The sequence below is a fragment of the Myripristis murdjan genome, chromosome 1 (assembly GCF_902150065.1).
Source record: "Myripristis murdjan chromosome 1, fMyrMur1.1, whole genome shotgun sequence".
Lineage (NCBI taxonomy): Eukaryota > Metazoa > Chordata > Actinopteri > Holocentriformes > Holocentridae > Myripristis > Myripristis murdjan.
The window spans coordinates 35,537,914-35,561,372 of NC_043980.1; the positions used below are offsets into that span (position 1 = coordinate 35,537,914).

The window sequence follows — 23,459 nt, forward strand, 5'->3', positions numbered from 1 at the left end:
TGCACAGAGGCTGGTCCTCTCTCATTCAGCTTAACTGTTACCTGGCAACGTTACATCCCGCCTTCAGCATGCTACATGCTGAGCATCACGGATCTCAGCATGTAGCATGTGCAGGCAGGCCCGGCGATGACAAGACAGTGGAGTCTGACACACTGCAGTCCTGCCATGCACCTTCCCCCACAACTGTTTCTGGCTGGTCAAATGCTCGAGTGTAATAGACTATGACTATATACATACATGTATACACATGACACATTTGTAAATGTGTACACAAACACACGAAAAAGCAAGAAAGAACAAGAAGCAAAAATTAAGCAAAAGCAAAATTTAATTAAAAAAAAAAAAATGCCATTCACATATTACAGGTAGTAGCAAAATAATAGCATGCCTAATCTTAAACACTTTGGCATAATAATTTCATGCTGCTTTGAGGGCACAAGTTGTGTTTATTCACATTACTTTAAGAAGTTTGCATTGAGATAGAGCATACTTTTTTAATCATAAAGACGACAATATCATAAACAAAAACATCAAAAGAAAGGAATGAAGAAAAGTTATGTGCCTTTATTTTGGCATGGTCTTCTTGCAGTCTCCATAGAACTGCCTAATGTACAAAATACTGAAAGGAGAAAACTAAGGCGGACAGGGGGTTCAGTCTTTTTAGTTTGGTCTTCTACGCCAGCAGTCAGTCAACATGTCTGCTCCCTCCATCTTACTCCACTGTAACACTGAAACACAGGGAAGGAAAAAAAAAAAAAAAACAGCACATGAATGCTCCCTGTCCTAAGTCTGAATGTAAGCTTTTTGTTTTGTTTCAGTTTTGTCTTCTTTTTCTGTACAAAGACAGTGCTCAAGGCCATATTGATCCCAGCAATGTTTGAAAGCACTATGACATACGCTTTTCATGATCTGAGTCTTTGCCCTGAGCCAATTAATTGTGGCTCAGTGCAAAAAATGTAACGACAAAGCAGCAGAACACAGAATATAGAAATAACCGGTAAGCCAACAGTCATGAGCAGTTTTGGGAATCACTGAAATTAGCACTTACTCAGTTGTGTGCAACATGTATTTCTGGTTCCTCACTAGTTGCATAAGCTCTCCGATTCCCGAGCTGTCCAGTCTGTTGCCCATCAGATGCACCTCTTCAAGATGACGGGGGTTTAACTTCAGAGCATTGGTCAGGTACTGGACGCTCACAGAACTGAGGCTGCAGCTCCTCAGTCTGGAGGGAGTGAGAAAAGAGATTCAGATGTTCCCAGGTTACAGTACATTGTACTCCTAAATAGCACACATGCAGTTTTTGTTCACACTGTGCCGCTCTCCTACATGGGCCGGATGTTACCATGCTAAGCTGACAGAGTTGCAAGGACCAGAGTTAAGGAAGGTGTTGTCAGGTGTGTTGCCAGGTGTGATGATGAATTTATTTCATGACTGCCCCCATCTGACACAGACAGCAGTTGGTAGTGGAGCGTGAAAAGAGACAAAGCCTCAAAGAATAGTTTCATTTCTGATCTGGTGAACACTGAAATGTTGTTGTCAATCCATGCAACTTCAGCCTGAACTGTCAGCATAGACTTCATGAAGTTGCTCCAAAACTCTCCACTGGGACAGATCACAGACCGCTCAAGTGGTCTGCATTAATTTAATTAGAAACATGTGAAGCCAGTGGACAAACAGTGAGTTTGTGATTTTTTTCCCCAAAGAAAACTATATGGGACAAATGTGATGTCTCTTGTTGTAATTAATTAGCGCATGTGGATTAGTTCAAGATGAAGATCTATTCAAATTGATATCCACAACAGGTTAAAGAAAATAAAAACGGATCAGAGAAAAAAAAAAAGAATGTCATGTGCACATAGTGCCTTAACATCTGTCTCTATCCACAAACAGATGGAATGTACAGCTATACATGATTAAGGCAAAGGGGTTGCTGGGTTACAACTAGGGATGCACAATATTGGATTTTTTGCCATTATTTTCCAACTCTTGGCCAATTGCCACAGCCGATACCAATATATGGACATCGGTTTTTCCACCTACTAGCAGACATCAAGTCTGTCCTGTGGCGGAAGCTACATCTACATATATATTTATATCTGATGTTTGAATATCTTGTATCTGTGGCAGTTATGATTAATTTCCTGTTCTATCTTAGTCTATGGTGTTTAAGAAATAAATAATAAGCTATGAGTCCATATTGTGTGTAATGAAGGTAATGTTTATCCATAAGTGTGGCTTCTTAAAAGAGGAATGTGCAGTCAGTGTAGCAACTTTGTTCATGATAAGTGGCAAAATAACCTTAGTGAAGTGGAGAGATGGAAGAATAGCCTATTCAACTTTGCCTACAATTCTTATCTATCTGCCTCAGAGTAAACAATCACCCTTTTTATTGAGGCTGTGATCTTCTGTACACTGCACATTGTGGTATGATGCCCTATGTGCCTTATGCTGGCATAACACTGTACAAAAGATCTTTGTCTCCACTTCTCCTTATCTGTCAGAGTGGAATTATAAATAACTGCCATGACAATGTGACATTTTCTTTCAAACTAAGATTTATCCTACTGAACAGGCTTAGATGATGCTCTCCCTGAGAAAACCCTCATAACAGCCACAAGCAGGGCAATTTTAACCCGTTTCGCAAGTTGCAAACCAAATAAATAAAATGCAATCTCTGTCCACAGGGGCTGTGTAAAAGTATGCGCAACTGTCCACCAATCAAAGTCAAGTGAACGAACATAAGTAGCCTGACTGCTGCCTGGTAGTCAAGCATTTAGTCAAGCGTCCAGCATTAAGCCATATTTAAAGCAAATCTTATCGGTCTGTCATATTGGAAGAAATTTTTCAGTTTGGGCTGATGCTGATGCTTCATTTTAAAGCCTACATCAGCTGATATCAATAACATGCCAATATTATCCTGCATCCCTAGTTACAACGGCATCAAAAACAATGGAGTTATAAATCATGTTGACCTCTCTTTGGTGTCTTCATGTTTGACAAATGGCTCTCCAAATATAGAAACCTAAATGACCTCAGGTGCCCTATACTGACTCCGACTTGTTTTGAATATTCTGATTTACACCCTACAGTCAGAAAACAGATGCAAACAGGATTACACAGAAACTCACTCAACACATTGCTCACAACTCAGCTGTGATCACCTCTGGCTGCATAAGAATGAAGCAGGACAGAACAAGAACAAATTAGGTAAAAATAAACTATGTAAAAAAAATGTTGTTAAATGCAGCTTAAGAAGTATTTAAAAAAGATCTTACGCTAATTTCTTCATTTTACAGTGAGGGTTCTGGAGTCCGACACATAGTCTCTTCATGCCTTTGTCTTTAAGGTCATTGTCGGACAGGTCCACCTCAGCGATGACACTTTCTTCAGAGGCAAAACCTGAAGCAAGCCCTTGACAGCACCTCTCAGTCAGGCCGCAATTGCTCAGGCTAGAGTGGGACAAAAATGATGTTAAGTACACTGCATTTGTAGCAGAACAACATACAATGCAATTCCTCTGAATCTGCTTCAGAAAAACACCCACTTGAGAATTGTGAGATGACCATAGGGATTCCTCAGCCCGTCAGCCACTTGAGCGGCTGCTTCGTCACTGATGCAGTTCATGCTGAGGTCCAGATCTCTCAGCTCAATTGCTTGCAAATTTGTTTTTTGGACAAAACCTTCACTGTAGAGCTGCGAGACTAACCACAGGGCCTTTGCCAAATAAACACAGCTCCTAGCAGTGATGCCACATCTTGAAACACTGAGGAGACGAAAGCGGAAATGTCATTAAGTTGAATTATTTGAGTACACAAGGCATCAATATATTGCCATATTTACTCGAATTCTGCAGAAAATACTTTCTGACAAATCATCTACCGAATGCAAATGTACCTCTCCCATTTAAAAAGCTGATACACTCTGCCATGTCCTTGCATTCCAGGCCTTGTCAACTATTTTGAAGGGTGAAACGATATTTCTCTTGGTAAGTGAGTGAGAAGAGAAGAAAGGAGTACTTACTTGAGTTTCTCCAGCCTGCACCATGCATACATGCCGATGCAGATCTGTTTGAATCCAGAGTCCATCAGTGAATTGTGACTCAGATTGAGCTCCACCAAAGTGCTGGTTTCTGACTGGAGAGCTTTGCAAATATCTTCACAACTTAATGCTGTGAGGCTGCAGTGGCACATGCTGCAGACAGAAATTATTAAATGATACAGAATGTCATTATACAACTGGCACTCATCCACTTTTTTTGAACAATCAGAACTGGATATGATTATAGTATTTGGGAAAATACTCACTCAAGCTTTGTAAACTGTGCTATATCGACTCTTTTGAAGAGTTCCTTGGCTCCCTTGTCTCTGACTGCATTGATACTCAGATCCAAGACTTTAAGGTGGTCAGGATTGCTCTCCAGAGCTGAGGCCAGAGAACAGCAGCCCCTCTCCTTAATGCCACACTGTGACAGCCTATCATATCAACATAACAGAAATGCAAAATAGGAGGGAAAAAGATTACAAATGATGACGGCTTGTGAGAATGGCTGAGAACGGCTACTATGGATTACAGAGCATGCTTTGTCACATGAAGCATCTCATATTCATGTTCTTGCCAACTCATCTTCCTACTGATTTTGTTTTTGTTTTTTTTTTTAACATTTCAGGCAACTTTCAGCTGTTAAACTTTTGACTATAGTACATCAAAATTCTTTGTCATCCACATATTACTTTGCTTTGACATTTTTCCTGATTTTTTTTTTTTTTTTTTGGTCTCACCTAGAGCTGGGCAATGTATTAATATTGTATTGACATAATGATATAAGACTAGGTATCATCTGGGGATTTAAATATCAGGATATTGAGATAAGTCTATTCCCTGTTTTAAAAGCTGCATTACAGTAAAGGAATGACATTTTCTGAACTCAATCTGTTCTTGCTACTCTACTGTTTACCACAACCTGCTTGGTCATCATATCCACATTACTATTGTTTATCACAAATCTCATTGTGTAAATATTTTATGAAAGCACCAATAGTCAGCACAGACAACACATGTGATGCATTCTGATCTTCATTATGCAATTGCATCCACATACTCAGTTAAATGGTTTGCTTATATCACAAACTACTTACTTCAGTGTGTGTAAACGGCAGCCTGGAGAGCTAACACCCCTTGCGAGATTCAGCAGTCCATCATCTCCTATTTCATTGCCACTGAGATCCAGTTGTCTCAGTTTCGGGGACTGACTCAAGACTGTAGCCAGATATACACAGGCTTGTGCGGTCACTCCGCAGCCTTGCAACCTGAGTGTTTTCAGTTTGCAGTCTTGATCTGTCAGACCCCTCATGAGCTCCTTCACTCCATCGTCTCTGATGCTGTTGTAACCCAGGTCGAGCTCTCTCAAGTACGAGTCTCTTGTGCTCACGGCTGCTGCCAAGGCTGAGCAACAGTTCTCAGTCAGGTTTGAGAAACGCAGCCTGTAACAAAATGGAAATAAATGACAAGTCTGGCATCATAATGTGTGGGGTTAGAAACAAACAACTGTATTGACACAGCACGTTCACTAACATCTGAATCATTGGCTTGGCCCTGGACATGCTTAAATAATGGCAGCTGAACACACGCCCCAGTGAGTATAAACTTACATAGCTTTCCTGGATTTCACAATAGCTGATAGTTTCCTTGGGATACTCTCATCACATCTGTTGGAAAGAGGCATCTCAAAAATATCTTGCACCCCTTCAAAATACTGTATCCTTTGTGCCAAGAAAGCCCAGTGTGTTGGTGAGAAGGCGGAGTATGGGGGCACGTGTGTCTCCCGAAGGAACTCGACATCGCTCAGGAAAGCATGTCTGTCAAACTCTCGCAGACAGTGGAGCAGGCTCACAGCACTATCAGACAAAATGTACTCCAGGATCCTGTTCTTGATGTAATCAACAAGAGTATTAGTGGGCTCCATCCTGCCACGTTCCCTCATGAGGCCAAAGATGAAGCGAAGAAACACATCAGTGTTTCCCCCTCCACTGTGCAGCACCTCACTCAACAGGACTTGACAGGACAGGAATAAAGCAGTCTGATCATTTGGTTCAATGCTGTTCACGGCAGACGATGCAGCGAAGTACTCTTGAATGCTAGAGTGACCAAAGCGATAGACAGCGGTGTCATGTAGCCCTCTCTCCTCCCTCAGCACAAGTGGGTAATGTTTGGAGTACTCTGCCGCTTCTCTGAGACTAATGTCATCCACCTCAAGGTCATGTTCATACATTAGATTGTCTCTTCCCAGCTGACGCAATGCTAGTTTTTCCAACTTGGCAATCATTATTTTGTCTGGGTTTGTTACTTGTGTGTTTATCAGCTTTGTGTAAATCTGGGTCAGATTTATGGGATTAATCTTGAATTCCCCATCTGCTTGTGGCACATGATTCTTCAAAACACATGCCATGATGGAGCAGATCTGAGGTATTTGACAAAGGGATTCCAGACTCCTTGATGTCTTCACATGGTTGATCACTTTAATGGCCAACTCTTCATTAGGAATCAATCTTCTAAAGTGCTGCTCCTTTTGTTCTTCACTGAACCCTTGTAGCTCAGTCGCTTTAAGCAAATGACCCACAGGGATGAGTTCTGCTGCTGCGGGACGTGTAGTTATCCATAAATGGGCACTAGGAAGTAGCTTCCCTCTGATCAGTGAAGTCAACAGGCAATCCAGTGTGGCTTGTTCTGAAACACTGCTCACTGGCTGACACTTGAAGTTTAAGGGGAGGCGACACTCATCCAGTCCATCAAGAACAAACCACACATTGGGTCCTTTCAGGTCAGAAATGCTGAGGTTCTCCAACTGTGGGTAAAATGTATGGATAAGTTCAATCAGGCTCAGTGGTCCTTTCAGCAAATTCAACTCCCAGAACGTGAGGGGAAACAGGAGGCGGATGTGATGGTGCCCTCGTCCCTCTGCCCACTCAAGGGCAAACCTCTGCACGGCTGTGGTTTTTCCAATTCCAGACACTCCTGAGGTGAGAACTGTTCTTTTGCTGACTTTGTGTTTGCAGTCACAGGATAAAATATCTGAGACCGTGAAAATTTCATAGGCTCTCCACAAGTGAAGGTGGGATTTATCGATATACCTAAACTCATGTTGGTTCATATCAGAAATTCCACTACCATAGATGTCTCTGCTAGACTCCTCAATGCAAACTCTTGCAGGAAATAATGAGTCTTCAGAATGTGCCCCATTCTGATTCGGGTATGTTCTCTTCAGTGTGGTTTTGAGCAGATTTTCGAGATCCATCACAGAGGTATGGAGTCCCTGAAAAAAACAGAAGACATAACATGGATAATAAACACCAAATTTTAATACAATAAAATATTTAGCTGTGCAAACAGGATAGTTGCCTTGAGTAAGAATTTTATGGGCCCCAGCATTTATGGTACAGATATTTCCTACATCACCTACATCTCATATTCAGTTGATGGGGAGAAATGAAATAAGAGCTGAGCGAGCAGTAGCACCCTGCTTTGGAACATGACTATGTGTCTATGGATATGAGGTAACCAATGCACTGATAATGCATCCATTCAGAAACTGCTGATGTCTATAGAAAATAGAAATTTTAAAGAATAAACATTAATAACTTCCCATGGTGAAGATTAGTAATTTCCCATGAGAGATTCAGAATAAATACATAGCCTTTGCCTGATCTTCACTTAATTTACTTAATTTTAAAGTTAAGTTAATTTGTCAAGGACAATGCACCATAAATATATTGCACAAGAACATACTTTAGATTGGCCAGTACATATTCAGGTCTTCCACAACACTTACTTACAAAACAACTTCAACAATGATGTCAAACTCAGAGAGAGGCAGAGGCAGGTGCAAGTTTTAGATTTCCTGTAAAAGTAGCCAGATACAGGAAACCTTGGCTGGTTCATAGACACAGACACTGCAGCTTGAGTCACAGAGCCTTGCCTTATACCCCTAACCCTAACCCTAACCCTCACTCAGCAACTACGGCAGCAGATTTAAACCACAAACACGCACATTAGACACCGTTGGAAATACTGAATATAAAATGTGGTTGGTCAAACTTACATTTAGGCTTTATAGCATCGGCTAATTATTTTAGAAATTATGTATGACCGGTATTTTTTAACCCCACCTATTATCTTTGACTCTGGGTACAAGTGGGTAAACATAAAATTACCATGATGATATGTTTTCAATGTCCTGGAAACATCTAGTACACATCAGTGTTTCATCTGGCTCTATTTGACCCCGGCTTTTTTTTTAGCTGTATAAAACATAAAAAATATCGACATTTTACACACATTAATTTTCATTGTTTTAGATGACACTGGGAAACTACAAGATGCCATTTATAATCTTCAAAAAACTTGCCTCTGCTTTAGGGCCCTAACCAAACACAACCACACTACTAGTGTAGAGAACCACTGATGGTTCATGTGACAACTGGGAGGAAAAAACCTAGTTCCCACAAGAACTATGATGTATAAGAGGCTTCTGTTATAATTAATTTTGACAGTAACAGGAGCATTAACCTGAACCCTAACCACACTCTCCAGAGCTGGAACCCAGATTGTTTGGGACAAGATGTAACACAACATAAATGATGAAAATATAATTTAGGTAGGAGGTCATCAAAATCTATTACATGCTCGAGGTTATGGCGATAAAACATGGGAAAAACTCTTAATTATTAACAATTAATTAATTCCTTAAGAAGCTTACCATTAATTCGCTGTGAGGGTAGCTTGCTCTTTTAAAGGTAGGAAGCCCTGTTGTCTTAGACCCAGCAAGTAATCAACGTAAGCAGTGCAGTAATATTTCCTGTTTTTTTTGTGTTTGAAGGTGGGCGAAGGAGGTTTTTTTTTTTTTTTCTCACTTTTTTCCCCCACTTACTGAGCGGTCATACTAGCTTATTTGTTAAGTTCAGATACAATGGCTTTTATTCTGCATTGTATCTTTTGTCTTTTGATACTTGTACCTTTTTGTATACTTTTTCACCGTCTATAAGTTTTATCCTTTGTATACTTTTTATCCATGTCCCATGTCTGGAGCACTTTTGTCACTGTCTCTGTCAGTGTTGTAAATGTTGTCTGTGTGTGTGTGTGTGTGTGTGTGTGTGTAAGCAGCCAACTCTTTTAACTGCAACCAAATCTACCCTTGGGTACGAATAAAGTTACTTTACCTTACCTTAAATTCAGATTTAGAAATATGCTGGTTATGTTTTATATTAGGGAAAGGATGTGGACAATGAATTTGGTCCCGGTAATATTATCAAAGTATTTCCTCCGTGGCCGGTGTGCGCGGTGTGTTGCCCGCAGCGGGACCTGACGCTTTTCAACGCCGAGGAGACGGAAGTGATATCTTCTCCACAAGCTAGTCGACTAAAGCAGCCGCCAAACCCCAATATGAACAACGTTTCATACACTAAACGAGTAGACTCATAGACTCATACTTATAGTTTGTTTGTTCGTGGTTGTTTTTGTGTTTTTTTTCCCGCTGGTGCTGGCTAACAACAGGACGTACAGTGAGTTAACCCAGGCTTACCTCCGAGTGCGGAGCCCGTGCCGCGGTGACTCCGGTCCACACGAAGCAAAACACACACTCCTGCGTGTGTTTTAAGCGAGTTCAGGCCAATTTAAAGTGACGGAGAAACGGGGGCGGTGCGGGGCACAACAACATAACAACACCCCAGTCTGTCATAACAAGAAACATAGGTTTCACTTTCGAGGGTGTGTCGGGAGGACGGCCCTCTTGTATCAGAGCGCAGTAGCCAGTCAGAGTGCGCAGGCTGCCCCGACACAACTCACTGCTGTCTGCCCCTAGCATTAACCCATAATTCTTAACCCTAAACCCTGTCTTTGCAGTTAATTTGACCCCATTTAATGTTAAACACATCTAAATACATGATTAACATTATCAGTTTTGCTTCATATTCGCTAACTTGAATGGGGACAAACGGACATACAGGAAATGCACATAACCAAACACAACCACAGCTGTTTTTTTTTTTTTTTTTTTTTTTCCCCCAGTATAGACAAATTAACAACAAGCAGGTATACAGTAGCAACTAGACAGCACATATCGGGTAAAAAAATATAAATAATACAAAGTACAAATGACATTGCATTGGAATTACATATAGATTCAATATTCAATAGGAATAATATACAGGTTAATAAGGCAGAAGAAATACAAGACAAAACAAAAGGAATAAGATTAAAACCAAGAAAAATTAAGCATACAATTTCAGTCAGAAGTATCAGGGAAAACAGTTTCATAGTGTTTTATGAGCTTATTGCTTTTATTGTTATCAATTCGACGGATAGTTTTAACTATGTATTTCAATTCCAAGAGGAAAGGTGCAATTTTAGGGGGAGCTTTGGGAAATTTTTGCTTGCGAATAAAGAACTTTGCATGTAGGATAACAAAATTCATTACATATTCAAGTGCATTGCATTTTGTGTCAACATAATAACAGATGATGTCTTTCAAGTTAAACGAACATCTCACATTGGCAACTTTTATTATGTTGTGGTTATTCCAAAGGAAGGTTTTATGGGGTGAGAAATTGTGGACAAAAGCCAGCTTCCATGCCAAAAGGGCTTGTTGATGAAATTTTGATAGTTTGATTGGTAATTTGTTTGGTAGAAAGTTGCACTTTAACAGAAAAGCAAGACCTCCAATCTTGTCAAAAATATGGTTTGAGATAAAGTACCAAATTGAGTCAGGGTTTTTAAGACATCTTCTTAACCAGTTGATCTTAAAAGTATTGATGATGTCACTGAAATCCAAGACTTCAAGACCTCCTTCTGCTTTATTATTGGAAAGTAGCCTACTGATTTTTTGAGTTTATGTGATCTATTCCTCCAAATAAAGTCTAAAAAGATTTTGTTAACATGTTTGGCAGTTAAATCATTTACAAATAAAGATAAAGAGGGATATACAAAGTGAGATAAACCTTATGCTTTAGACAGGAGAACTCTACCCAGAATGGACAGGTCCCTTTGAAGCCACATATTAAAAATGGATGTTGTTTTTTAAATTTTGTTTGAGAAGTTAAGATGTTGTCTGGCTATATGATTTTTGGTTATATATATGCCCAAATATTTTACAGAATCCTTAACTGGGATGTTTTCAATTAGAGCACAACCACAGTTGTGCTCTAATTGAAGTCATAATTCGGTTGTAAAGCTGTGACGTAAGCGCTCTCGACAACACAACTTCTGGGGGCAAGTAACGCATGTAGTGTGTCCCAATAGTATACATACGAATGCATTCTGCATACTACACTACATACTTTGTAAGGGCAGCTGCAGTACATACTAAAAGTAAAAAGTAGAAGTATGTGATTTGGAACGCAGCCCTGGTTCCCAAAAGAACTGTGATCTATAAGAGGCTTAGGCTTTATTTAAAGGGCTGTTTATGTCATCAACAAGATATATAAAGTACCTGACACATAAACAATTTTTATTCAAATAAATTTCTGGAGGTGTAAATTGCTAGGGCCAAATTGATAAACCCCGGTTCGTTAAAAATGTTAGTAAATTTGAAGGTTCATGCAACCTAGATTTGCATGAGTAGGGTTATTATCTAGTCTGGTGGGTCTCAAACTATGGTATGTGTACCACTGGTGGTACGTGGAGTGCTCCGTCGTGGTACATCAGGTGACTGAAAATTTGTTATCAGCACTGGGAAATTTGAAAAAAAAAAAGATTGAAATTATTACAAAAACTAAAACCTTTGTTTTATCTGTGTTTTACATTATCAGAATGTTAGATTTTGATTGTCTTTTTTTTAATTTTTTTTTTCTTTGATAACTTACATAACAACATAGCTCACTTCCATCAACATCAGTTGGTGCAATTCAATGCTGTGTTAAATTCTGAGCAACAAATGCATCTGAAGTGGCACTTGACAACAAAACATACACTTGTGAAGGATTAGCCCACACTGAGTCTCCAGCTTGTTTGATGTGTGTTTCAATTTGAGCACAAAGAAAGTGATGCATATGTAATGTCTGGCTTTTGCCATAATCAGGCAGCCTGTTGCAAGTGTGTGTGTGTGTTGGTAATAGAGAATTTGCTGGAGCTCACGGTGAGGTTGTGGGTGATACTTGATCAGAGGCGGTAACTGGTCAGGGCCGGGTCTACGCAGGGGCAAGAGGGGGCCTGGCCCCCTCAAATAAATGTTGTGCCCCCTCAAACTAAATCCCCCAAAATATATTCAGTTAGACATGGTAAAAGGTGCTGGAGCACAATGCCCCCTCAACATTTGTGGCTGCCCCCTAATACATGCCTGGCTAGACCCGGCCCGGTAACTGGTCCAAAAAGATGGATGTGATGGAAGTTGTGCTGTGAACCCAGGCGAACATCTTGAAATACCCACCACACCAAATAATCACACACCGTTATCCTCCTCTGTGTAAGAAACAGAACCCAAAAGCTGCAAAGATCCCATTTTCACCAAGATGTATAAAATATCTGCATAATATGATGGCAGTAGCAGTTTTATTTAGGCTACGCTATATAGCACATTTCATTAGAAGTAAGCTCAATGTGCTTTCCACAGAAAGACAAAATATAAAAAATATTGTCATAAACATGAAGTAACATAATAACATAAAATGGTATAAGAATATGAGTAAAATGCAGAAGCTGAAACAGTGATGCATGTGGTCGACGTACATCATCAACGTAATGTGCGTGTTTAATATCCAGTCTGTGAAATAACAAAAAGAAATCTCAAAAATAAATAACTGAATAAATAAATTAATAAATATTGGGCTGTGGAACAATGGAAAAAGGAAAAAATGTCAAAAATAATAGAATGAGTTTCTTTATAAATCACCCTTTCACCTCCCTGTTGTACATTGTACCCTTCCTTATAAGTATGATATGTATATTTCTATTTTTGTCCTTTCATTATGATGGTGTTTATTGTTATGGATGACTCCCTGCACTTATCTCTTCCTTTATGCTGTTGTTCTGAACTATATTGTACCTTTTATTAATAGCCCTGGAACTAAGATTCCTAGTTTTATTGTATTCTAATGTCCATAAATTTCCTTTTTTACCTCCTGCGGTTCAGTGGTGCCTGGGTGCAAACATCAGAGTATCACATGTGGCAGTATGTGGTAGTGTGGCAGCAGAGGGGCTGATAATTATTGGCACTGCTTTGGTTTGACAGAAGCCAAAGCAAGCAATGTGCAACATCACGGGTTGATGACATGAAGGAATATAAAATCCCACCTGACTGAAAATCAGGAGATTAATCAGAAATAATCGAATTCCAAGCATTAGAGTTTCTGTCAGAGAATACAGGTATGTATGTGCTTTCTAAATATTATGACTATCCCTCGAGTAGATTTTAGATATCAGATTTGATATTTCGGCCAAAGCGTGGCACTACAGGAAAGGTATTTACATAATCAATACATATGCCATACATAATTAATTGAATCAAAGATATTACTTATGATCAGAAAGTAAATACATTCATGCACAAGAGCACACAGTGGGACGTTGTCTTTCCCTGCACGTCAGAAAGTATGCAGAATATTATTTGGATTGTTATTGCCAGAGTGAGTCGCAGAGCACTCCTGTACCAGAAGCACCCTTACACAGGAATGCAGGGAACGCACTTCAGGCTGCTGGGTGTTTTACCCAGCTGTAGCTGTAATGATTGGTCTGATAAGCATAATCAGACCAATCGAAGAGCTCCGCATCTGCTTAGTGACCAATCAGGAACATTCCATCCCTTTGGAGAATAGTGTGGCAGAAGGCTGCTCAGTATGCAGGGAAAAATGTTACAATTCACATTTGGCAGGACAAAAGGTTGTTGTCCTGATTTCAATCTAGACACTTTGAATTTCATATCTGTATCTGTATCTGAAGAGACAAAGAAAATCCACTACAGCAGCACTAGGATCATCAGTCTTCAGTGTACTCACCCAAACTGGAAGGATTTTGCAGCCTACATCCCGGCAAATATGTAGGCTTAAGTTTACATACATTTTTGTTACTTGTAGTGTGTTTTTCGTGTGTCTTACTCCGGTACAACCACAACAAAGGCCTCCTCATTACTAAAATCTACACAACAATACAGAATAAGTGTCAAAAGATGAGCTGCACAGCTGAAACACGAGTACACAAAGAAAAAGAAAGATTGGGCGGTATGTGTCTTTTCTCATATTTTTAGTGATTGCTTCACAACATTTTTACAAGTTCCAAAAGACAATATATTTTGTCAAGAGTCAGCCAGTGGCCTTCTTTAGACAGGTTATTTTTTTTTTACACAATTTAATATCTTTTCACTGTCAGCCTTAAGCTGCTCATAGAAACAGTGTTTTGAAACAACTCTTTGAAATGACTGGCACGGTCCAAGTCCAGTATCACAAATATTAATTCAGAGTACAAATAGTTGTTTTTGACATTTCTGGGGATGAAAAAAAATATTTGAAGATATAAATATTTCTACACAAAAATACAGTCTGCAATTGACCAGCAATTGCAGGAAAAAATAAGAGCAATACAAAACAATCCTATCTATTACAATCATTCCTATTGATCATTATTAAATTAATGTTTTAGTATGACATTTTTCATCAGGGGCATTTTGATGAAATTAAGGGAGCTGACTTTGCACATGAGAGGCTGATAACTGAGAGCCTACAGGTATAGTACAGTATGTTCACGTCCTTTTCAAGGCACTTAGATAACAGCAGTTAAGGCAACAGTTAGTTACATACAATGCAAAATTTGACCTCGCCTGTGAGGATGATACAAATGTCCAACATGCTGAAGAACCTTCCCCCTCCATATAACCCACTTCACATTCTAAAAATCCTGCGCATAAGAATCTATACATGATCTGACAATTTCCACTGACCACTCAGACCAACCAGACCTGGGCCAAATAACATTTGCTCACAGAGGCTTCTATTAATGGCTGAATGGGCTGAACGCTTCATAACGTACTTGACAACATAGGTGATACTACATGAAATGTTCTGGTGCAGTAGACACCAAACACCTGGAAGTAAATTTAGAACAAATTTGTACAAAGTGTGACCATAATTTACCAGTATTTGACCCAGGTCTGAACTACATTTTCACACTTCTGCATTCTTGAGGTGTTTGTATAAAACACTAGCACTTTCCCAAGTACTTTCTACCACTAAAAAAAAAAATCTCCTTTCTAATTGCATGGGATCCAAATTAATCAAAAGCAAATTCTAAATCTGTATCAATATGCAGCTACACAGTATATCTTGGTTTTCCTTGCCTTGGATGCTTTGAATTTCTATCAAAGCCTTTTCAAATCTTGCTAAAAAAACATACATCTTTAAGCACAAATTGGTGAAAAATGTATATTATGAGACATAACTATTGTTTAGCATCAAATACAGTACAATGCTGTTACATCTTCTTTCTCTCACACTATTTAGCTTGAAGGACAGTTTCCATTATGCAGCATGGCAGGGATGCAGAGGTTAAGGTTAGGCACCCTCCTGTACACAAAGTGAAAGGTCTGTGCATGCGGCCGGCTGTGAAGCTCAGCTTTGATTCGTTGAGGATGCGTGTCTGGGGCGAGCTGCTGACTAGTGTCCTCAGTAAACAGAAATAGTGCATAATTCTCAGGGTCAGGGACTTTGAATTTGAAAGCACAGACTGAGCAGACCTCCTCTGTGGTGGAGTAAGGGTGAACGAGCAGGGTTTTGGCTGTGCAACCTGTGTCCACTTCCTGCAGGGCTACACGTAGATAATTCTATTGGGAAAAATGGGAAAAAAGACAATTGCATTGAGATTCTGCAAACCAGTCAATTCAATGTAGTGACACAGACACGTATGGCACAATCAACAACAGACATGCTAGAGCAGACAACAATCTCCACAGAAAATGCTACAAGAACAACAAGAACATTTACAAGAACATGGCAGAAACATTAATGATTAAGTCATGTAAGTAAGTTAAATTGTGGGCAGACCAAAACACATGCAGTTACAGCCATAGAAAGACAGAAGATGCAGTCTATGTAAATGTCTCACTCTCCACAAGGGGGTGCTCTCTAGCAGCACGACTAGATTGCAGATGTGAATCCACATACACTTGATGTTATTAGAGACATACAAGCAAAAAGACAACGATGAGGTCATGACAGCAAGAAGACAGTGTTGTTAATACATACAATATGCCTCAAATTAAATATATCTAACACTAACTGTTATAGGCATACCTTTTGTTCTCTGGCAGGAATTGTATTTCATACCAGAACCACAAAATGGGCCAAAAACGGATGTTAAGCAAAGTATCCAGAGGATTGAGCCAAAAAAACCAGCACTCATTCATGCAGTTGTCCAATGCCCTGAAGTGAAATTTGGATTTATTTGGAACTGGGATGAATTAGACTCACTGCCTTGAGGTCATGGTGGATTCAGGTCAGGCGTGATACCTGAAAGTCGTCCACAGATGGCGCTGTGCGCTGGGCAGTGCGCCGGCGGTGCCACTGGTGTAGAGTGTTCTTAGCCTCGGAGCTAAGCACCCTGGCTGCTTGCTCCTCCTGGAAGTTCTTGATAAGGGCCATGGCTCCGTAGGCACTGGTCAGGTAGTAGCCCCCTGCACAAGAGGAGGGGAGACAGATGGTGCAGGGACAGTGGAGAGTATGATAGAAACACATTAGACACACACTGGGAATCTTACATTATGACTGTCAGTACACAAGACTTTTGATATGGAGAGGTATCAACATGTATGAACATCACAGCAGACATTCTGACATGAAACAGCAGGTAAACTATAAATAATAATAATAATAATAATAATGACAGATTAGTGAATCAAAATACATTAATTATTATAACAATAAAATAATAAAATAATACAGAAATAATCAAACATAAATAGAAGGTTCTGTTCCATTTAGGTCTTGTGCATTGGGTGTCATCTGGTTCTGTTGAGAAACAGAGCTCAGAAAATGTTTTATCCACATTAATGCATGATTAAACATTTTGTTATTAAACACAGAACGTGTTTCATGAAAAAAGAAGAAAGAAATACAAGAAAAAAGAAAAACATTGTCTGAGAATTCAATCAGATGTGCCACAACTTTTATTGGGTATTTCAAAAATGTGAGCAGGATTGAGCCCTGGGAGAGCCAAAGACCTGAGGAGAGAGACAGAGGTTTCACTCTGGAGGGAAAATATTTCTTACAGGGAGTGTTCAACCTTTTTTATCCTCTGAATCTATTCCAGCCCATTCAATCAAACACCCACGGGAATCTCCTACCAAAGTATGGACTTTCCTCCCGTGGCGCACTACTATTCTCAGTCTCAACAGGGGAGCTTTTCCTTATATTTATTTATGTATACAAAGACATTTAAAGGTGAAAGCCTTTGTTAGAACAAATGAAGAAAGATTAGAAAATTATGGTGTAAGAAAACCCCATGATCTTCTCTCTGTTGATCAAATACACTTACTGTCTGCCAAAAGGTAACTAATCTTTCATTTCATTGCTGTTTGATGTGTTGTGTCCAACAACATTCTTCAACAAACAGGATGATGATGAGAATAACATAAATGCCGTAAGGGGTACTGAAGCTGTTGGAAAAAATTCTCCAAATGGAAAGTAAATAATTAACTAACAGGGGACCCCCACCCTCCAGAAATCCGTGCTGATATGAACCGATTCCAGCCATTCAAACACATCTCTGCCTTTACAGTTTGACACTTCCTACAAAACATTCCTTCCTTTGACCAGGTTATACAATAGGCTGGAAGTTTTCTGTTCCTGACCTCATGAGCCAAATAGCTAACATTATATAACGTGAAGTGAAAACCCACATACCTAACCTATCGGCATAAGAAATCCAGTAATTTATTGAGGCAAGAGAGCTATGTGTTGAGCTCGCTCAGGAAATTGCTGTTTTATTTGCAAGCCTTGGTATTGAAATCCAAACAATGTGTTCTTCAGTCTCTGACAAAATTTTGTTGTGCTTATGTAGTGTATTATTTTTTAAGTACTGGTATACTATGTTCCAAGGACCTCTGAAGTACAATGAGACGACTGAACATACCTTCACCGTGAAGCAGAGAGGGGTCGAGCAGCTCCATCATGTACTGGATCTCTGTGTCCAGCTGAGGCATGTCGCACTGGGCCACCACATAGGTCAGCATAGGCAGGAAGTCATCAGCACCATACATCCTCCCTGTGGAGGCAGACAGAGAGGGGAGAGGGGAGAGGCAAGGTAAGGTGGAATACGGGTGTGGTGGTTACACAGGTCACAGAGCAAATATACACCTGGAGGGCAATTTTTTTTCCAAGGATGGCAAAGTAAATTTTTTACATTTTGAATGATCATTGGCTTATTGGTTAAGGTTATGGTTCAGGTTAGGCATAAGTTGGTTAGGGCTAGCATTAGGAAAGGCTTTAGGGAATGAATGTAAGTCAATTCGTTCATACCTTTGCCATCCTAAGAAAAATATGGGAAAATATGGGATCTGGGAAGAGCGACGCAAGTTGTTCACTCATATAAGGGATTCTGGATACATCAGGTTTCCAGTCCAGTGTGAAAATAAATGGGATCTAAAATATACAATATTGGCTCTTGTCAGTTTGACGATTGCTTTATTATTCATCTCTACAAACAAGGTGGATTTTGATGAGTTTTGCAGCCGCAGTGTTCACCACTCACGCCTACAGGTGCATTCACAGCCTTTGTAACCTATTGACTTTGACCGCTCTTTTTCAGCATAGTGAGAAACTGTAGGCTGTCCTTATAATGGCTGTGTCGATTTCCAACATCACTGTTTTACAAAAGATAACCAGAGATGTGTTCTCTGAGATGTGTAGTACAAGAAGAGTCCCCGTGGCCCAGTGACACATTTGTTAGCAAAATCATATTAACGAATTAAATACTACACTTAACTATGTAATAACCACGTTAAATGATCTGGACGTGTTCGAAAGAGCCATGAAACAACAATAACACTTTTACAGATCTAGAAAAAAGGAAAGAGCGCTACTGGAATCCCCTTCACTGGTGCTCATGGAGTATATGGGGAAAGTAATGAAAAGAGGAAAAAAGAGTGAAATCCAGGCACTCAAGTGAATTGATAGGTTTAAAAGGCCTTTAATTAATAGGGCTTAAACATTAAAACCACCGACATGTTTCGGCCATGCAGCCTTTCTCAGGGTGTTTGGCATCAAGCTTTTACTTTTTTACTTTTACAGATCTATTTGCAAACATATAATAGATTCGCATGGATGCATATGTAAATATTTGTGTATATAATTATATAATAAAAACATGCCGTCTCAAACTCACACTTATACACACACACGCACACACATACATATATGCCTACCATGTCAACACTCGTTTCCATACCTGAGTTGTCCTGCATGATGGTGTAGATGAGTTTACACACACGCAGTAAAAGTGACACCTTTTTCTCAGGGGAATACATTTTCCTCATGTTTTGGAACTTGTGCCGGATCTTCTCGATGGCCATCGGGTCAGGGGGCACGGCCCCATCCACCCCCAGTTCTTGGGGCCTCTTGATCTTAGCCAGGGCCAAGTTCTCCTTCAGCTGCTGCCAAGCTCCACTGCTCACCTGGAGAAAACAGAAGACAGGGTTATTGGTGAAGGTGACCAAGGCAGCAGCCAGGTGGATCTGTTCTTTGACACTGGCAGTTTTTTGGGCTCACAAAGTTAAAAAAGTTAGTTTCTTCACAAAACAAAACAGGGAATAAACTTTCAGTCTATGACAAGTGTTTTGTAAATGTTGTTTAAAATTAAAGTGCATTGTTAGAGCAAAATGCATTGTGCAAGGCTGACAGAGAGAAATTCCACAATTTTTACAAAAATAAATAGTTCAATCAGGCTCTTCTTATGTAATGTGTAACTTAACAATGTAGTGACGTTTTGCCTGCCCTAATGTGGTGCTATTATCTCAGAGGGTTTCTTACTGAGATATAATAAGTTAACGTCCAGATATGACTGTTTAACCTTCTACGTCATTACTTCTTTATCTATAACCTTCGCCGTCTGCAGGGAATTTTAAGGATTCTAAAGGGTTTCAGGTGTTTTTCACAAGCAAGGATAGCGGAGGAAAAACGCTCACTAAAATAAATTAAGGATAGGAGATTCTTTATCTGAGCTACATGTCCATTTTCTCACAAAGAGCACTGCAATTTGCACTTAAACTTTCATTTATTATAATGACTGAATTTCCTATCAATTACTACAGACCTGTGCACTAATAGCTAATAGGGACAGGTTAGCCCACCCTTACTGTCATACGGCATACAGACTCTACAGTTCAGCTCCATGTAGTTTAACATTCCCAATAGCAGACATTATAACCATGGGGAAAACATAAACAAACAAACAACAAGAAAAAGAAAAAAAAAAAACATGCAATAATCCTCATGTCTCACCTGGAAGTCATGTAACACTACCTCCACCACTCTCTTCAGAGGCTTCAGCACGCACTTGTGCATGGCCTTCTCCAGCACTTGATCTGTGGAAGACGACAGCAACACCCAGATAATAAGAAAGAGACACACACAGGTGTAGCATTCACTCAGGAGATGTATTCATGTCTTTGTTAGTGTCTGAGAACACCTACAGATCCAGAAATTATCAATTTCTATTTTACAAAATAAAAATCATCTTTCTCTATTGGGTAGGACCAAATACAAGCACTTAAATCCCATGGCTGAGTTGAAACATCTCATTGGCATCAACACTTTTTCACTTTTACCAAAGGTGATTCACAGTCCCGTTCAAACCATAACACTGCCATAAACCCAAAGTCAAACTAACCTCACATGACCTAAATCTCATTGAGGCTTTAAATATACCAGGATTTAGCTGAGCTCATGAGTATTAAGCAAAATTACACACACGTTTTTGTTATAAAGGTTAAATACGTTTTACTAAGTCTTAGAGTTTTCACAGAGTACATTGTATTTCTATCCAATATTATAGCTGTGGCTCTGCTGGGATTGGGTTTATCCTTGGAGAGTTTTCCGCTTCTACCTGATATGACTAATATATTAAAAAATGTATTAGTCATTCAAGGTGTTGTAACAATGGCTGCCATTGTTGAAGTCCTCCTTAATGCACTTAATGCAACTGGCATAAACAATACACAATAATATAAAGGGTTCCTTCTTGAGCAGTATACAACAAAACCAAATTAGCTTGTTTTCAATGTAATTTGAATGTCCGTGACTGACCAGTTCCAAGACTATCATCTTAGCTTGTAACTACTGACAGGTGAAAAGAGCCAAACTTGATTTTTCCATGAAATTTCATTCAGAGAAGATGCAGCAATTTATGAATCCAACATTCATTCAGCAAGCATACCATAAAAGGTTGGACTTGAACTTCTATAATGGCTGCATTTGTATCTAAGTCCTGCAAAAGCTTCAAATAATTTCCTGCCTACCTCAAGAATGTAAAGTATGTCGCATAGTCACAATTGTGTTTTATTGTTCATTGGCACCACCGGGACCTTGATACACATATTCAACAATTCACAACCCCGCCCACACACACACACACACACACACACACGCACAACTTGACATCTAACCTAGCAACATATGCTATTTTGTGCACGCTTTAATCTAAAACACCTTATTATACCACATGTGCATAAGTGCATAGATTTTTAATGGTGTAATGGTGTGTTCTCCAGTAGGAAACACACATTACTCCCAGCAGAGACAGAGGTATGTAAAATCACACACACTGATGGCAACTGTGTAACAAAACAAGTGTGCACACGCAGGAAGCCTGTTCTTTCCAGGAAAAGTGTGTGGACCAAATTCACCTTTGAGTGAGACAGAGGGAGTTCACACAGAATTCACCTCACACTACAACACAGCAGCTCTTGGCATGGAGGAGCTCCAGTGTAACGAGTCAGCCGAGGTTAAAGTTTGACAGCCCTTTGTAGCACACGGCAAATAAGGCAATGAAATCTGATTTCATGAATAACGGGAAACCTGGGTGGTTTACAGCAGCTTGACTGCTCACTAATCTGGTTCTCCTGTGTACACATGGAAGTAAACACCTTTGGACTCGCATACACACATACACACACACACACACACACACACACACGTACGCTACCTAACTGCTGATTTCCTGTCGTCCGACACAAAGGCCCATGTCGTTTGTACATTGAGCAACGTTTCAGTCAGTGAAGTGAGTCAGTGAAACGCTAAAATATTAACACCAGTGGGAAAAAAGAGGTCACACAATGACAATCACGTAAACCGCATACTCCATGCACTCATGCGTACTCATACAGTGTAAATGAATACACAGACGAACAGACAGCCACAGACTGCCACCAAACACACTCACTCACAACATAAAAGCTTATTCATCATAAATAAAATTATAATTGTAAATATAAAGACACATTTATAATTATAAATCACAAAATCATTACTGAGGCTCTACATGATGCAACACAAATAAACACCTCATATCTACACCCACACCCACTTTATTCAGTCATAACCAAATCTTATGCATCAATGGAAACGTGAGCCTAGTTCGCATATATCGAATCCATTAAGCTGTTTACATGATATGAAATTTTTGCATTTTTAGCATCCCTTAGTGATAAAACACAGCATGCTTGGAAAAATAAGCTTTGTGAACGTTCCTAAAATTTCTGCTGTCTCCTGAAATATTAATGTGTTCATAAGTTATGGCAAGTTTCTTAAATTAGCCTGCCTTCAAATTTTTAAAACAATTTTCAGGAAAACGGTATCGCTTATCAGTAAACTATGATGTAATTTCTGTACCCATTTGTTGTGAACTTTGTGTAGGCCAGATCTTCCTGATTTACAGTCCTGAAATGACAGCCTTTCCTCTTCATTCACATCCTCCCTCCTTCCACTCTCTACAGCTCCTAGCAGTCATGACCACCGTAAACTAGGGTGTGTGTCGACAGCCTTCCTTCCCTTCCCCTCACGAGTGCTCACAGTTGGTCGTTCTGCCTCTTTACCTGACATGTAGAGTCAAATTTTAAGGGTCTTGCTACGGATACTCAAATGTTTGAATGAGACCGTTTTTCTACAAACATAATAAAGTTGGAGTCAAATAAAGACATTTCTTTCCCAAGATGCCAGACTTTTTAGTCCTTGGTAAATTAGAGCTCTGCCTCTTAATCTCTGTGTAAACATTCAAGACGGGAACACTCAAGTCGCCTTAGCTCCATTTCTCCTCTCCTTTAAACATATCCTGCAGCGCTGTCGCATGACGTCAAGCAGGCTGTCAGCGTTCTGTTTACAGTTTTTGGTTGTTCTTTGATATTTAAAAGTAAACAGAGGAAACTTTCTGTGCTTCAGGTATTCCACTATGCCGAAAGTATGGCAAGCAGACTACTAAACAGCTTGACTATTTTT

The 23,459-nt window shown here is 39.7% G+C and overlaps 2 protein-coding genes across 4 annotated transcripts in view; both read right to left on the reverse strand.

Annotated features, from left to right (window-relative positions):
* Positions 1-316: 316 nt before the first annotated feature.
* Positions 317-9,760, reverse strand: LOC115368392 (NACHT, LRR and PYD domains-containing protein 14-like). Its single transcript, XM_030064485.1, has 9 exons — positions 9,575-9,760; positions 5,649-7,309; positions 5,136-5,480; positions 4,305-4,472; positions 4,021-4,191; positions 3,545-3,763; positions 3,276-3,449; positions 1,049-1,222; positions 317-728 (listed from the first exon to the last, which is right to left on the reverse strand). The coding sequence occupies exons 2-9, from the start codon at positions 7,289-7,291 to the stop codon at positions 713-715; spliced, it is 2,910 nt and encodes a 969-aa protein (XP_029920345.1). The 5' UTR covers positions 7,292-7,309; positions 9,575-9,760; the 3' UTR covers positions 317-712.
* Positions 9,761-14,136: 4,376 nt separating this feature from the next.
* Positions 14,137-23,459, reverse strand: part of LOC115366579 (ras and Rab interactor 2) — a 41,855-nt gene continuing 32,532 nt past the window's right edge. For 2 of the 3 annotated variants that reach the window (XM_030062107.1, XM_030062100.1), the window contains exons 10-14: positions 20,469-20,551; positions 19,417-19,642; positions 18,103-18,234; positions 16,482-16,645; positions 14,137-15,796 (exon numbers count right to left, since the gene is read on the reverse strand). In XM_030062107.1, the coding sequence (XP_029917967.1) occupies positions 15,473-15,796; positions 16,482-16,645; positions 18,103-18,234; positions 19,417-19,642; positions 20,469-20,551 (929 nt within the window). In that variant the 3' untranslated portion in view covers positions 14,137-15,472. Of the gene's footprint in view, positions 15,797-16,442; positions 16,646-18,102; positions 18,235-19,416; positions 19,643-20,468; positions 20,552-23,459 lie in introns of all 3 variants that reach the window. The other variant, XM_030062116.1, reaches the window with a different exon arrangement.